An 18096-nucleotide genomic window follows, 5' to 3' on the forward strand; every position below is an offset into this window, starting at 1 on the left:
CTTCAAAATGTCTTCTAAAAAATTATCTGGAGCAGAAAACCGTAAAAGAAAATTAGAAAAAGAAAGAAATATTTCTAAAAGTGCAAAATATTTAACTAACTACCTAAAATCAACAAATTCATCTTCACCTGATTATACTTCTTTTAACATTTCAATAAAAGAAGATGCATCACGTGATGAAAATACTAGAGAATTAAACTTTCAAATTACTTTGAAAAACTGCCAAATGAAACAAGCAGTGATGACAGCACAGTGGTAAAAAACACTGACCAGGCATGCTGTCAGGAATACATATCCATACTTGAAGTAGAAAAAGCCATCAAAGGCTTGAAATGTGGAAAGGCAGCAAGAGTAGATGATATTCAACCAGAAATGCTGAAGTATGGTGATATAAAAGTCTGACAGTGGCTGCACTGCATAGTTCAGAAAGCCTGGACAGAGGGAAGAATTACCGATGATTGGAGTAGAGCTCTCATAGTACCCATATATAAAAAGGGAAATAAAACTGAATGTGAGAATTACAGAGGTATTTCCCTATTGAGTGTTCCTGGTAAGATCTATGCAAGTATACTTGAGAAATGGTTGAGAAGAATTGTGGAAGAAAAGCTTGGTGAAGAACAAGCTGGATTCAGGCCAAATAGAGGCTGTCACGATCAGATCTTCACTTTGCGACAAATAGTCGAGAAAGCATGGGAATATAACAAAGATCTGTATTTAAGTTTTGTCGATTTGGAAAAGGCATATGACAAGGTGCCAAGAGATAAGCTATTCAATACGCTGCAGTTATATGGTGTCAATGGGGCATTATATCAAGCAATACTTAGTCTTTATTTGAGTTGTAAATCAGCAGTTAGGATTGAAGGAGGTACAGGAAGATGGTTTAATGTTAAATCTGGTGTGAGACAAGGATGTACATTATCCCCTCTGTTATTCATTATCTACATGGATCACATTATGACGGAAAGTGGTATTAAACATGATATCAGAATTGGAGATGTTAATGTCAGCTTTTTGCTTTATGCAGATGATGTTATTCTTCTAAATAAATCCACTAAAAGTTTGCAAGATTCCCTGACTAAATTGAATAACTGTTGTAATAGATATGGTATGAAGGTCAGCAATAAAAAGACAAAGACAATGAAAATAGGCAGAATCATTGAAAATGTCAACTGTGTTGTGAATGGAGAACCTGTGGAACAAGTGAAACATTTCAGCTACTTAGGCACGATTTTTACTGAAGATGGTAAATTAAATATAGAAATAGACAACAGAATCAGCAAAGCTGGTATGGTGGGAAGTCAACTGAATAAATTTATATGAAATAAGAGTGAAATTAGTCGGAACACTAAATTAGCTGTATACAAGACAGTGTTCAAACCAGTTTTAACTTATGGATCTGAGAGCTGGGTCAGAAGTAAAACACTTGACCAAAGACTAGAGACCGCAGATATGAGAGTCTTGAGAAAGATTAGAGGCATGAACAGATGGCATCAATGGCAATATCATATTAAAAACGAGGATATTAGGAAAGAACTTGACATTGTCAGCATCCAGGAATGCGTTAGCAGAGCTAATCTCAGGTGGTATGGTCACTTAAATAGAATGGGAGAGAAAAGATTAGCAAAACAAGTGTTCTCTGCCAGGTTGGCAGGAAAACGACCCAGAGGAAGACCAAGATATAGGTGGATTGATACGGTACAAAGTGCCTTAGATGATAGAAATATAAGATCTGATAATGTTGGAGTCTTGACAAGTAACAGACTGATTTGGAGGAAAATTGTAGATAGGAAGATAGTAATGATGTAATTTTTTCATGTAGTACTATCATATCCTGTACACCCCTTGAGGGTACATGGCAGGAATTTGATGATGATGATGAAAAAGATCAAAAAAATGAAAATAATGATTTGCAAATTTCAAAGAAAACCCGCAGAACATTTCTGAAAATACTTTTCACTATAACGATTCTGCTACCATGCATTTCCCATTAAACTCTGCAGTTCGCAATTATATTTTATCTTCAGATTTATTAGAACATATCAGAGATGAATGCACTGATTTTGTTTATCCCAGAGACACAGAAAATCAATGTTTTTCAACATCAATGTATTATAGAATAACTCCAAATGGTGAAAAATATTTACGAAAATGGCTTATTTATTCAATGAGTGGAAACAAAGTATTTTGTATTTGCTGCAAATTATTTTACTCTAATGAAGTAACTTAACCTATTATCAGTTGGTCGTTGTAAGTGGAAACATATAAATGGTTACTTAAAGAGTGATGAAAATTCACCAGAACATGTAAAAAATTATTTCAAATGGGCTGAAACAAATACGAGATTTCAAAAAAGTAAAACAATAGATGAAGAAATGCAATCAATCATTGTTACAGAACGAGAACATTGGAAAAATGTATTGAAAAGGCTGTGTGATATATTATTTTTATCAACCCATAATTTGGCTTTCTGCAGTTCATCAGATCGGTTGTATACTCCAAATAATGGCAATTTTTTGGTTTGATAGATTTATTAAGTAAATATGATGTCATTATGCACAAACATGTATATCGCATTTTGTCAAAGGAAACCCATGTGACATACTGCAGCAAAACTATTCAACACAAAATAATCTCTCTTTTGGCATCAGCTGTTTGCGATGATATTGTTAAGCATACCAAAGAAGCAAAATACTTTTCAATTATTTTAGATTGCACCCCAGATATTAGTCACAAAGAACAACTTTCTTTTACTTTACGATTCATAGATGTAACAGAGTCTATTTTAGTTATTCAAGAACATTTTGTTTCATTCTATGAAATCAATGAATCTACAGGAGAATCATTATATGATAAGATCATTAAGTTGCTTTTAGATTTAAAATTAAATAATGATATTAGAGGACAGGGCTATGACAATGGGTCCAATATGCGAGGGAAAAATAAAGGTATTCGAGCGTTTAGGGCAAATAAATCCCCAAGCATTTTACATGCCTTGTGGCTGCCATTCTTTAAATTTAGTTATAGGAGATGCAGCAATGTCTTGCCCACAATCTGTTTCATTTTTTGGTGTTATTCAACGACTTTTATACATTCTTTTCAGCATCTGTTGCTAGATGGAAAATTTTAACTGATAATGTACCAAATTTCACTGTTAAAGCAGTATGTGAAACTCGTTGGGAGAGTCATATTGAATGCATAAAGTCAGTTAGGTATCAGATTGTAGAAATTCATGATGCACTGATAATACTTAGTGAAAATTCAACCGATGTGCCACCAAATCTGTATTTTTAATACTAGCAGAAAAACTTTGCGATTATTCCTTCTTAGTTATGTTAGTGACGTGGTATGACATACTTCATCAGATTAACATAGCAAATCAATGCAAACAAAAAAATATGGATTTAAAAACTGTTAAAAATTTATTAAAATCATGTACGGAATTTATTAGACAATATCGTACACTAGAATTTGAAAATGCTTTGACTCAAGCTGAGGAATTAGTTTTATTCCAATATTTACTGAAAAAAGAATAACTCGTAGGAAGAAATTATTTAGTTATGAATCTGAAGACACTCTTGTTACTGTTGATGAGAGAACAAAGTTTAGAATAACGATATTCAACATCATTTTGGACACGATATTAACATCTCTTGAAGAAAGATTTGAACAAATAAAAACGTACAAGCAAAATTGAGGTTTTCTTTTTAATATAACTAAAATAGGCGATTTAAATGAATTAAAAAAACAATGGATTTGCATTCAATTCTTCTTCATAAAAATAATAGTGACATTGATAGGAACGAGCTGTTTGAAGAAATTAAATCTCTAAACAGTTTACTTCCGGAAAATATCAATTCACCATTGGAAACTTTACAATTTTTAAAAGCAAATAATTTGCAGAATATAATTCCAAATACATGGGTTGCATTGAGAATTCTGCTGACGATTCCTATTACAGTAGCAACAGCTGAGAAAAGTTTCAGCAAATTGAAACTTATCCAAACATATTTGCGATCAACAATGGGGAGTGAGAGATTAAATTCTTTAGCCTTTACTATCTATTGAAAATGCAGTTGTTCAGAAAATAGACATTAGTGAAAGAATAAAAACTTTTGCAGATTTAAAATCAAGAAAAATATATATGTAAATTATAATTAATAAAACCAAAAGTGTAAAACCCATAATATTTTTAATAACCAATAATTTAGTGATTTTTTTTTATATGTACTATTTTGTTTTTTTTATTAGTGAATAGAAATGATAAGTAGATATCTTGAAGTTATGAAATTATTAATCATTTGAGAAAACCTATACCTACTTACAATCAGCAAGTATTAAATATTTAAAAAAAAAAAAAAAAAAACTTGGGACGCCAAAGAAGGAGTTTGCCAGGGGTGCAAAACTGTCTTAGTCTGTGTTGGTACGAGTGAACATAACACCTACTGTGAAACTGTTGAAATTTGCCCATGCTAACAAATTAGTTATTACCAATACCTGCTTCCAGAAACACCCACAACACAACTATACTTGGACATCTAACATTTATAGGTAAAGACACCAGACTGATCATGTCTGGATCTTCAGCAGTGGAAGACAAGTATCTCTGATTAAGTATCTCAAAGTAAGACTAAGACTCCAAAAACTTTCAAGTCAGGAAAGTAGACTAGATGTTAGAGTAATTCCTAGTGGATTCACAGAAGAAACATCAACTCGATTGGATGATTTTTTGGAGACCAGTGAGGAGAACTCACCAGAAATGCTTTAGAAGGGAGTCAAGGTGATCAGAAGTCATCAGATGAAGATTAGGAATGGCTAAAACAACAGTCAGAGACTTGTCTAAAATCTGGAAGGATGGATCTATCTCCATTGGAACAAAGTTAAGGATTTTGGATACAGTTGTTTTTCCAACAGCAACTTATGGATGTGAGACTTAGAACCTAAAGAAGTCTGATAGGAAAAGACAGCTGCTTTTGAGATGTGGTGTTACAAAAGGCTATTGAAGATACATACTGAAAGGCAGACAAACAGATGGGTGCTAGAAAAGATCAGTAGAACTTTAAGGCTCCTTAAGGATATTGACAGAAGAAAGTTGAAATATTTTGGACACATTGAAAGGATGGAAGATGGACTTCTCAGAACAGTAATAGAAGGTAGAGTTCCTAGAAAAAAGAGAAAGGGATGTACTGTCAATGAGACGGATGAATAGATGGGGTGTGTGTGTGTGTGTGCGCGCGTAGTGACTGATCTTCAGATAGTTGAAGACTCCAGAAAAACATACAACAGGACTACATGGCAAGGAATGTTGTGGCATATCACTGAGTGTCGGAGTGATCATATGGCATCTGTGGATGTCCAATGAACAGATGATGATATGTTCATGAATTATTATTATTACCTGACACCTCCAGGTAGTCCAAAGACTCATCGAGAGAGGACACCTATGCTACAACTCTCTGTCTTCATCACTCATCCACGAATTACAGCAAACCTCATCATCTACACCAATGCCATCTACTGCTCATCACCACCAGTATTTTCACAGACAATCACAAGCATCCATGCTGACAGTGGGATTCGAACCTGAAGCCTTTTAGCTGGAGAGCAGATACGCTAACCACTCGGCCAATCAGGCTGGCAATTTAACTGATACACATAAGATGATTGATGCATTATCAAATGCATATAACGTACTGTTCAAATTTCCATAATCAAATGATTCAAATATATATGACAGAGTTTATAAGGCAGAACACCGGGATAAGATAACATTTATTTTAACTGACAGCGTAATGTTTCATTCTAATTGCACAGGACTTCTGCAGGTATAAACATACATACATACAAAAACTAGTAGACAAAACAGTAAGGACTAACACATAAATAGCAACTTACTTGGATTTCCTCAAATGATGAACAGAAGGTGAAAGCAAAGCATCATCATCATGTGTTCCTTTCAACAGTGGCCAACTATAACGATGTTCTGATCTTACTGGCTCTGGAAGAAAATGAATTCTGGTCAAACACGCAGTATAATGAATTCAGAACTTGACAGCAAGAAATGTGACATTTTCCCACCTAAGAAACTGTGGCTTAATTATTAGCAGAAATCTTTAATAATTTAATATACAGGGAATGTTGTTATTGTTTTTTATATCAACCCACACAAGAGGTCTCAAGACCTCTAACATGACAGTGCTATGTGTGGGCAAGGGATTATAGAGAAGACGAGACGAAGTTGCGTACATTAGCGTAAACAGTTTGTCCAAAGGACAGGTGTGTGTGGAATAAACGAAGAGGTTGAGAAGTTGGTTTAGTGAGTCTAAAGTTAAATGACATATGGATATTGACCAGCAGCACATTATCAACTACCACCAATCTCAATTCCTTTTGTCACAAGGAGAGCATCTACATTTCTCAGAGCAGGCATCCCATGTCAAAGAATATCAACTTGAAATCCCCCCCCCCTCATCTGCTATGGCTCAAAATTTCTTTGTCACACTTTGTTGCATTCATTTGCTCTTCAAAAGTATGATAAATAATCAAAGCAATCAGAATGGTTATCTCTAAAGTTTGATTTTCTACAGTCCACAACACGTAAACAGTGAATCAATAGGATCTTCAATACCAAATCTGTAATGATATCACATATCTGGTTTACTTTTATCTCAATCTTATACAAAAAAAACCCATCACATGTAGTGCTATTTTTCATTACCATCTTATCAATAACAGTCAATACCTCCTCTTTTCTTCTCTATTTTATTTGAAGAAGATATATCTCTTCATTTCTATTCTGGCCTGTGTCAATCAAAGTCAACTCAATGAACACCCTGCATTTTTGATACTCAATGCATTAGTATACAAATGTAACCATCTATGACAAGCCATGTCATTACTTTTATGATACAAATTTATCTGGTGTTATTACTCTTCTACGCTGCCTCACCAGTTCACAAGTTGCCAGCCTTTCCATCACTATACTACGCTTTCCCATATACAACTGATGAACTTGGAGACTAACGCACTTATACCATTTTCTCTTAACATTAGTTAATGTATTCCTTATTACATACACCTTTCATTCCACTATTATTATTATTATTATTTGACACCTCCAGGAAGTCTAAAGACTCACTGAGCGAGAGTGTGCCAACAGCATTGAACGATTGACCCCTTCCAACTACTAACCGTGCTCAAACTTGCTGAACTTTTTGCGTGAGCCATTAGCAGCAGAGGCTCTACCAATCGACCAACCTTTGGTGGCTATGACCATCCTTGTTTTGGCTACTCCTTTTTCACCCTTTAAAGAAGTTAATAAGGAAATAAAGTTTTTTTTTTTTATTTTGGCTTCTATGACTATAGATGAAACTGCTATATTAATGTTTTGCTTAGGCAAAACATTAATATAGCAGTTAATAACTCTCCCAGTAATCCTTGATTACTGGGAGGGTTATTGTTGTGAATTACAAATGAAGCAACTAAGGCTATGAGGCAGCATATACACTATCTACCAATAATTGTCCAGACACCCTTCTTATTTGAAGTTATGGAACATTCCAGGCTTCGTTAATAACATAAAAATCAGTTTACAGATGGTAGAAAGCAGTTTTTACTAAAATAAAGATCCAAAAGGCTTCGTTTCGGCAATGCAAAATTTATAAAAATCAAGTGGATATTAGATCCAGCATTATTTCAAAGCTGAATGTAGAAACTATGAAAGTTTTGTAAAAGTAAGTTGACCAGAGAGATTACGGGGATACGCCCACTGGTATTTACGAGTCGTCCTACCATGGACCACCTTAGAAAACGTGCGCTGCCCAGGTGTGCATATATTCGCTCTTTCTAATTTGGTCCATTTTTTAGGTTTCACTGGACAGACAGCTGTTTCAAACTGGTTGGTTCATCTTCAGAGACCATGCCTGGTCAAGACGACAATGCCCCATGCCACAAAGCTGTAGCTGTTATGGAGTGGTATGAAGAGATGGGTGTTAAATGACTGCCCTGGCCTGTGCAGAGTCCTGACCTCAACCCCCATTGAACATCTGTGGAACGAGTTTGAGTGGCGATTGAGGTTCAGAGCAGCACATCTTACATCCTCACTCTGCCGCTGAAATCAATGCTGCGTTGATGGAGGAATGAAAACAAATTCCACCTGATGTCTGCTACATGAGGTGATCAAAGCCAAAAGGTGGACATACCCAATATTATGGTTCGCTTGCTGGTATCAATTGTAAATTGCTAAAGTGTCAGGACGATTATTGATAAATAGTGCATCTCTTAATGTATATCTCTGTGTATGGTCTTCTGGCCAGTTTGCTTATGGGATGAAAAACTCATGTTTCGAAAAGCAAAACTACTACCAACAAGGATAGCTAACTTTCCTTCAGATTAAAAAAAAAAAAAACTTAATTATTCTTCCCACTGCAGATGAGATTTGCTCTCATTCAACATCACTCATACTGAATAAGTTACTCAGCAGGGTGGAGTGAGAGAGAGAGATAAAAAAAAATAGGGATAGGCTGAAAATGTGAAAAGATACCAAATAAGAGGTATCAAGAAGGAAGATGAGGAAGGCTGGGAGGGGGGGAAACTAATGAAAGTGGACATTTTTTTTTTGTAAGATCATAAACAGAAATGCAAGGTAAAACACCAAACTCAAAAAAGAGAATGGCTAAATACCATTTTAAACAAAAATTTGATGCATTAATCTGGTGAACAATAAACTGTTTAGTGACCTGACTTCTGCAATCCTATCCTTATTTTCATTCATTTTCAACCAAGTCCTAGTAACCCTCTGTAATCAAATTATACTCTCTTTGATTCACATGCTTTCAGCCAGCAACTACAACCATCAAAGATAATGTAAGATATAATAATGTAAGATAATGTCTGAATGGACAAATGTGTGGGGAATATCAGTGTATTGTAGCAAAGTATAAGGTTTTAAAGTTTAGGAAGCAAGATGAGATGCAGAGTATAGGATTGGTGGGGATTATTATTATTATTACGGGTATCTCCATGGAGTCAGTAGACTCATCGCGGGAGACCCAAACTAGCAAAACAATATCTGTCATATCTCTTCTTGAATTCATTTACAGACGAAGAGCTCACAACTAAGTCAGGCAATGAATTCCACTCATTCACCACCCTCCAGGCAAAAAACCTTGTTCTGACACCTTTGTTAACCACACTCTTCTTTAATTTCCAGAGATGACCTCTTGTTCTTCCATCACTTTCACACAGCTGAAACATTTCCCCTGCATCAATCCTATAAAAACCTTTTAGTAATTTGAATGTTTCTATCATATCCCCTCTTCTTCGCCTATCAACCAATCTCTGCAATCCACAAGCTCTCAATCTATCAATGTAGGGAGCATTTTTTATATCACTCACCAACTTGGTCACTCTTCTCTGAACCCTCTCCACAGCCTCCTCATCTCCAAGGAATCCAGGTGACCAGACCTGAGCACAGTAATCCAAATGTGGAAGTATCAATGCTTTATAAAGGGGAATAATAACCTCTTTATCTCTGGATGTCAGTGTGTTCCTCAACAACCAAGTAATCCTATGTGCAATCTTGGACACCTTAGCAATGTGTCCTCTGAACTTCATCTCCCTATCTACCAATACCCCTAAGTCCCTAGCCTCATCAATCTCTTGGAGTACCTTTCCATCGATGTAGTACACAGCTGGTAATCTTTTAATCCCAAAATGCATGACTTTACACTTTTCCACATTGAACTGACATCCATTTTCTTTTGCCCATTTTACCAGCTTATTTAAATCCTCCTGCAAACTTTCAACATCAGCTTGATTTTTTATTGCACTACACAACTTTGCATCATCAGCAAACAACTGAATATCTCCCTTTAAGCCGTTTCCTATATCATTTATATACAAATTAAACAACATTGGCCCAAGCACAGAGCCCTGAGGCACACCACTGGTCACCTGCCTCATTCTCGACTCGGCTCCTCCATACACCACCTTATGGTATCTCTCCCTGAGCCATTCTCCTATCCATATCACCAATTTAATATCCATTCCCATCTGCTCCAATTTGCGTAACAGTGTTCTATGGGGTATCCTGTCAAAAGCCTTAGCAAAATCCAGAAGTACCACTGTGTAGCCAGTTCCTTTGTCCAACTCAGATGTTATTCTATTATGAATAGTTAATAGATTGCTAAGGCAGGATCTACCTTTAACAAAACCATGTTGGCCTCTATAGAGTATCATATCCTGATCCACCCATTCTTGAATTTTGTCTTTAACCAACTTTTCCAATACTTTTACCACTACTCCTGAGATGGTGATTGGTCTGTAATTCAATACCGCAGTTTTAGAGCCACCCTTATGCAAAGGAACCACTTTGCCTAACTTCCACTCCCTAGGGACCATACCAGCGTTCAAACTTAAGTTAAATATCCAGGTGAGAGTGGTTGACAATTCATTTGCACATTCACGCAACACCCGAGCTGATATTCCATCTAAGCCTACAGCAGTGTTTGCATTTAAGTTTTGCAATATATTTAATACCTCTGATTCTTTAGCTTCAATTCTCACATTAGGTATAGCTGTAGGTATAGAGATATCCTCACTTGGGTGATAGACTTTTGAAAAGTGATCACTCAGTAACTCGACTATTACATCTGATTTTGTCACCTCAATACCATCAGCACCCACTAAGGTTATCCTTCCGAAGTCATTCTTCCTCTTACTTGCCACATAGCGGAAGAACTCTTTGGGATTACCCTTGATCTCTTTGGCTAAGGTCTTCTCATAATCTGATTTAGCTTTTCTTACTATGCTGGTAACTTTCCTAGCTTGAGCCTTGTACTGCTCATGGGTGTCCTGATCGCCTTTCTCCTTGTAAATTCTCCATAACATTTTCTTTTTTTGCAGTTCAAGCTTGATACTACTGCTCATCCATCTAATGCCTGCCTTGTTTGACCTCCTAACCATGGGGACACAATCTGATATTGCTTTCCTCAGATACCCGCTGATTTTATCCCAAGCACTGCTAACATCTTTCCCTTGCAATATGTTCTGCCATGGGATGGCTGCAAGCTCACTCCAAAGCTTGTTATAATTGCCTAACCTGTAGTTCCGTACATACCCCTTCTTAATAGAAAAATCCACAGATTTTGCAACCTCCCAAGTCAATACCACATGATCGCTTTCACCAACTGGAGGTAACGAGGACACCTTACTTATGCATATAACCTCTGAACCAATAACCAGGTCCAACACTCTCACACCACGTGTCCCTTCAGTTACGTGCTGTTTCAAGTAATTATCTCGTAGAAGATGTATGAATTCCATTTCCTTTTTGCTACGTGATATTTCCTCCTTCCAATTGATATCACCGTAATTAAAATCCCCCATAATAATCACCAAGCCTTCACTCATTGCACTAAGTTGCTGATGCATGAATTCAATATCTCCCCCCGTACTCCCTGGCCTATAGCAGCATCCAACTGTATATTTGGTTGCGTTGGTCGCTATTTCGCACCAGACTGCCTCAAATGAACTCTTATTCACATGTCTATCATCATGATATACTACTTTCTTTGGCTGCAACACATCAGCTATCATCAACAGTACTCCTCCCCCTGTTCTATCTGCTCTATCCTCCCTGAAAATAGTGTACCCATCACATTCAATTCCAGTGACCACATCTTCTGCTGACAGCCAAGTTTCACTAATGCCTACAACTTTTGGTGAGATTTCACTGACTAATGCCAAAAATTCTTCTCTCTTATTTCGAATGCTTCTAGCATTGGTATACAAAAATTTCAGATTCCCTCTAGATCTTGTACCGGCTTTAGAACTGATATATAAGTCATTAACTACCGTAGTCCTATGCCGATTTTTATCCCCTCTCTTCTGCATTTTATTCAGCCTATAAGGATCAATAAATACACAATCAGTGCTAAAGTTTCTCTCTCTTACACTCAACCTTTTCAATATTAGTTTCCCTGCCCAATAACTTCAACCTGTTCAGAAAACAATAACTTCTTCAATCGCTTATGTCCTTCCATGTTAAGATGCAGTCCATCTCTAGCATACAACTGCCTTTTTCCTTCAAACACACTCCAAACATCAACAAACTCCAGACCTCTTTTTCTGCACATTCTTGCAATCATATCATTCATTATCATTGCTCGTCTACTTAACTCGTAATTGTCAAAACGAGGCAGCACACACACTATTCTCCCATTGACACTTTTCCTCTTCACAATATCTAATAATGTTCTTAAATCTTTTCCTACCCGATTTATACTACCTCTCAGGTCATTCGTACCCACCATAACTATCATCTTGTCTGCTTCATGCCCTCTCTTTATTGCTAAAGCCACTCTTTCTATTGTCCCATCAGCCAAGCACTCCTCATGCATACCACTCTCCATACCCTTAATCATAGAATCACCATATATTTTACTACTCTTAACTTCATTCAAGTCCACACTCATGGACTCATTCTCTACACTATTCAGCATGACTCTCCCAGCTTCATTACTCAACTCTCTATTACTTACCCCCCCACTCTCACTACATCTCATTTCTTAGAAATTTCTTTTATCTTAGAAGAGGTGGAAGAGATGAAAGATCTGGGAGTGATGGTGGATAAGGACTTGGAATTTGAAATTTTGTGGACATTTTGCTAAAATTGTGAGGACAATACAGCAGATTATGGGAATGATCTGGAGAACCTAACATGTAGACATAAGGATGTCATGATTCCACTGTATACAACTGTATACAGGGCTTTGATCAGGCCATATATATATATATATATATATGGATTAATGTACATAGATCTGATCACCTGGTTTTCAAAAGGATGATTAGAGACGATTGACTAAATCAGTCCCTGATCTCTGGGATGTGAAGTATGTGGATAGATTGCGAGAATACAAACTGCAGAACCTAGTGGATAGAAGGGAGAGGGGCAGTGGCGCACTCAGGATTTAATCTTGGAGGGGGCCCCCCCGAGTACTCATGATTTAATCTTGGGGGGGGGGATACGAGCACTCATGATTTAATCTTAGGGAGGACAGAGTTGAGTAGACGATAAATATACACTAAGAATATACACTACATAGTGCATATGACCTATGACTGAGCATCTGCAGTGATCACCAATACATGATATCCGTGATCTCTGGCCCGAGCGATTCTTTGAACGAAGTATCGCCCAAGCACTACTTTGTTCACCTTGAGTTCACAATGGCCGTGATTCCCGAGAGTCAGAGGGTATTCCCACCTCATGTGACTACTAATTCATAAGTAGTATAGAAATAGAAGACAAGACACAACATAAATAAAAAATTAAAAAAAAAAAGAATTTTAATTAGGAAAAGATTTTTGAAAATTTTCTAGTCTTTTTTTTCCTTTTTCTTTTGGGGGGGCCAGGGCCCCTTGAATCCCTCCCTGGGTCCACCAATGTAGAGGGGAGACATGAGTGAGACATAAGTTGGTAAGAGGTAATTACCAGATTAATGGGGATGAGATTTTTCATAGAATGTCTGGAGACAGGGGGAGAGCAGCCATTCCTGGAAGCTGTATAAGAAGAGTGCAAGCTGAGGGCTGAGTGGATTGCCTGAAAGTGTACTGAGTGCAGAGAAAGTGAATGCATTTAAGACAAAGTATGATGAGTTGTGCATGTGAGAGTGGAACCTTCCACAATGAGTCTCTTGACTCAACAATAATAAAATGGCTCTTAATTATCTTCTCTTAAAATTTTGTAAATCAGCAATCAGGGCATTTTGAAATAAGTAGTCAAACACAATATAGTTAAATAATGATTTTCTAAAATGCATCTTTTACAATAAATGGGGCATTATATTCCATACTAAAATTACTTCTTACTCTCTCAACTACTGAATATTAAAAATTTTGCAAGTAAGAAATTAAGCAAACCAATACTAACCTTCCTATTATGTGATTTTTAATTGTTTTCAGTATATCCAAATGCCAGACATGGTTGGTTGAGTGGTCTCCATCTCCAATGGACACAGTGGGTTTGAATCCGACATGAGCATCAATGAAAGTCTTTGTAGGGGATATATAATTTTCATCATCCAGTGCGAGACCATCATTATGTTTATTGGTAAAGAAGTGGCTTAAAAAAGTACTGAATATGATCACTAGAGCATGACTTCTGGATATCTATCCCTCAAGAATTGGATTAGATGGTAAAGACATCAGGATCATTGAAAACTTATATGGGAATCAAAAGGCATCTGTTCAAGTTGATGACATTATTACAGACTCCATTAACATCAAACAAGGAGTAAGGCAAGGATGTGTACTGTCACCTCTTCTTTTTAACATATACTCAGAAGCCATATTTCAAAAAATCTTAAAAGGAAGGGATTAATGTAAATGGTGAAATCATCAGTAACATCCGATATGATGATGACATAGCTCTCCTGGCTGACAATATTCAGGATCTTCAAAATCTTCTGGAACTAGTGAACGAAGAGAGTGAAAAAATGGGATTAAAATAAATATCACCCAAACTAAATTCATGGTCATAAGCAAGAAACCAATTCTTAATTCAGCACTTTCTTTAAATGGGAAACAAATAGAAAGAGTGACAAAGTTTAAATATCTCTGATGCTTGCTGGTTAAATGAATAATACAATCCAGAAATGGAAATAAAAGTTAGAATTGAAATGGCAAGAAAAAATTTTCTCCTGATTAAATCAACAGTGTAACCGCAATTTAAATTTTTAGCTTAGAGTATGCATCGTTAAATGCTATGTATGGTCTGTACTGGTGTACGGTGCAGAAAATTGGACCTTGAAGACAACATCAAAAAACTTGAAGATTTTGAGATGTAGTTATAGAGACCAATGTTAAAAATCCAATAGACAGCAAAAATGTCTGATCAAGAAATACTGGAACAAATGGGGAAATCACGTGAACTTTTAGATACATAAAAAAGAAGAAAACTGTATATCTTGGTCACCTATTTCGTAATGAAAAATATAAGATACTTCAATTGATTATAAAAGGGAAGATAAATGGAAGAGCACAAGGAAGATGAAGAAAATCTTGGCTGGCAGACAGACAGTGGACTGGCATGAGCTCTGAGGGACTGTTCAGAGTGGCTGAGGATCACTCAAAATTTCCCATGGTGGTCACCGACCTCTGATAGGAGATGGCACTTAAAGAAGATGAGTGAGATCCAAATGAAATGCTTTTCAGATTATTATTATTATTATTATTGTTGTTATTTTGCTATCATTAATGGAGCTTCAGGAAGTCAGGAGATTTACTATACTAGATCCATTCTGGTTATCACTATTCTCCATCCATTCATTTATTCATTGGACATCAACAGATGCTGTATGGTCACTCAGATGCTTGGTGATATGCTACAGCAGTCCTTGCAAGGTGGTCCTGCTGTATGCTTTTCTGGAGGTTTCAACTCTCTGAAGATCAGTTACTCCACACACACACCATCCATCCATCCATCTCACTGATGGTCTACCTCCTCTTCTTTTTCCAGGAACTTTACCTTCTATTACTGTTTTGAGAAATCCACCTTCCATCCTTTCAATGTGTACAAAATATTTCAACTTTCTTCTGTCAGTATCCTTAAGTTCTACTGATCTTTTCAAGCACCCACCTGTTTGTCTGCCTTTCAGTATGATATCCTCAACAGCCTTCTGTAACACCACATCTCAAAAGCAGCTATCTTTTCCTATCAGACTTAAGTTCCAGGTCTCACATCCATAAGTTGCTGTTGAAAAAGCAACTGCATCCAGAATGCTCAACTTTGTTTCTATGGAGACAGAATTCATCCTTCCATATTTGAGACATATTTCTGAATGTTGTTTTAGCCATTCCTTCTGATGTGTTCCAAACAGCAATTCTTCACATTAATAATAGATTCCAGGTACTTGAATGTGCCGACTCCCTCAATTCTTTCTCCATTAAGGTACACTTGTTCCTCAGCAGCTTCGCTATCTGTATTTCCTTTGAGAACCATAATCTTCGTCTTGCTAGGATTGAGTTAAAGTGCTCTGTTCTTACTGATCTCATTAACTTTGCCAAGAATTTGTCCTAGTTCCTCCTTGTCATTACAAAGGAGTACTGTATCATCAGCATACCTCAGATTACTAATCAATCTATCACCCACCCTAATTCCTGTCTTGAGCTCATCCTATGCTACATGCATGATGTCCTCAGCATAGATACTAAACAAGTGAGGAGAAAGCATACATCCTTGTTTAACTCCCTTTCCAACCTAAAGCCAATCAGTTAATCCAACACCTGTTTTTACTGTGGCTTCTCTCCCTGTACAAGTTAGCTATCAACCTGATAGTATTGAGGAAAACACATTCTTTTCATTACTTTCCACAGTTTCACATGCTGAACACAGTCAAAAGCTTTAGAGTAATCTATGAAACACATTACCATAGGGAGTCTAAATTCTTTATACTTTTCTACGATCTCTCTCTCTAAAGCAAAGAATTTGATCTCTGGTGCCATGCCCTTACCTTTCCATAAGCACATAATATGCAAATATTTCACTCTATAAGCACAGTGAAACTGAGCACGTGTGTTGGAAGTGTTTTGAAAATGAAAGAAGTGTGTGGAGAGTAAGTAGTATGATAGCAGAGAGTTGAACAATGAAAGGCAAGAAAACATACATGCAAATGTCAGTAAGGTTGGTGCTGTTTGTTAAGTGGTGGAAGTGAGGAAGGGTGCATGCAGTTATGAGTGATAGCAAAGAATGAAACAGTGGAAAATGAAGAGAATAATCACATGGTAATGAGAGAGAGAGAAATGTGCTTGGAGTAGTCACTCACAGAACAAAACATAATGTATAATGGCTAGAGAAATAAAGTGTCTAATTATATGAAGAGCCAAAGGCTTCAATTCGGCGACGTGAAAATCCCTTAACTTAAATAAAATGTCTGGTAAATGGTATTGCAGAGAAATAAAGAAGGGAGAGATAAGATGAAAGAGAGCAAGAGAGGTAGGATAAGGAGAGTTTGTATGGAGACTCCATGATAACAGGAGTGCTTGCAAGCATGATGAAATCATATGTATCCAAAGGTTTCTGTTGGTCAGTTGTTCGAGAGATAGATTCCGGTATTGAGACCACATATTTATTTATGCTCCTAATTAAATACGAACAGGATAAGTGAAAACCCGACAACTTTCGTAAGTCGTATGACTTACATCATCAGGGGTATTGGTATATAAAAAAAGTTAAACAACTAACAAATATTAAATTCACAGTTCATTAAATGTTTCCAACTGTAACATTGAAAAAATTGAAACATTCGTTACTGAATGTTTGTTGGAACATTATTATTTGTCACATTCTGTGCTTCATGTCTGTTATGTCCGAGATCTGAGGAAGTTAGATTTTTTATGAATGCCAACTACACTTGGTGTAATATCAAACCTTGGTTTTATGTTGCACCGTGTAGGAATTCGAAGCATTTTTGCTGCTTCCTTGAATTTCCTTGTGAAACAGTTTTTATCAATATATGATCTTTTTTTTTCCCCCCTCAAAGTACTTTAAGCCAGTGGAAGTTGTGTGAAAAGCTAGGTCTGATTTGTGTTCTCTTCTTTTTTTCTACGTCTTTTTTATGTTCTGCCATACGGATTTCTCCTGACCTTCCCGTCGGCCTACATAACAAATGCCACAAGAACAATAGATTTGATAGATGTCTGTTTTTTATGGGTTTTTTTTATGGCAAGTATCCACGACATTTTTGATGTATAGTAGTGAGATTGCATTCTTGAAATCTTGTTTTTCCACATTGGTTGTGGGAGCTGTGTTGACAATTTTTTTTATTGTTTTTGGCTCAAATCCATTAAGTGTGAGGTTCTGTGTTAAGTAGTGCAATTCCTCATTTCGCTTTTTTTCCGTGCTGGATAAATTATATGCTCTATCTCTCAAGGTTTTTATTATACCTATTTTTTGTGAGAGGTGGTGGTGTGAGGCTTCATTAAGAAATCTTCCTGTAGTTGTTTTTTTTGTAAACCGAAAAGGTAATCTTTTTTCTTCGTTTTTTTTCTATGAGGATATCCAGGAAAGGTAATTTTTTTATGTTCTTCTATTTC

The 18096-nt window shown here is 36.5% G+C and overlaps 1 protein-coding gene across 1 annotated transcript in view; it reads right to left on the reverse strand.

Moving 5' to 3' along the window:
* LOC150099235 (protein FAM13A-like) overlaps positions 1-18096 on the reverse strand; it is a 267122-nt gene that overhangs the window by 127233 nt on the left and 121793 nt on the right. Inside the window, exon 11 of the mRNA XM_090404288.1 lies at positions 5893-5995. Within this exon, the coding sequence (XP_090260414.1) occupies positions 5893-5995 (103 nt within the window). The remainder of the gene's footprint in view (positions 1-5892; positions 5996-18096) is intronic.

This window comes from Typopeltis vanoorti, chromosome 14, assembly GCF_054136105.1.
Source record: "Typopeltis vanoorti isolate ZY-2024b chromosome 14, IOZ_Tvanoo_1.0, whole genome shotgun sequence".
In the NCBI taxonomy this organism is placed as follows: domain Eukaryota; kingdom Metazoa; phylum Arthropoda; class Arachnida; order Uropygi; family Thelyphonidae; genus Typopeltis; species Typopeltis vanoorti.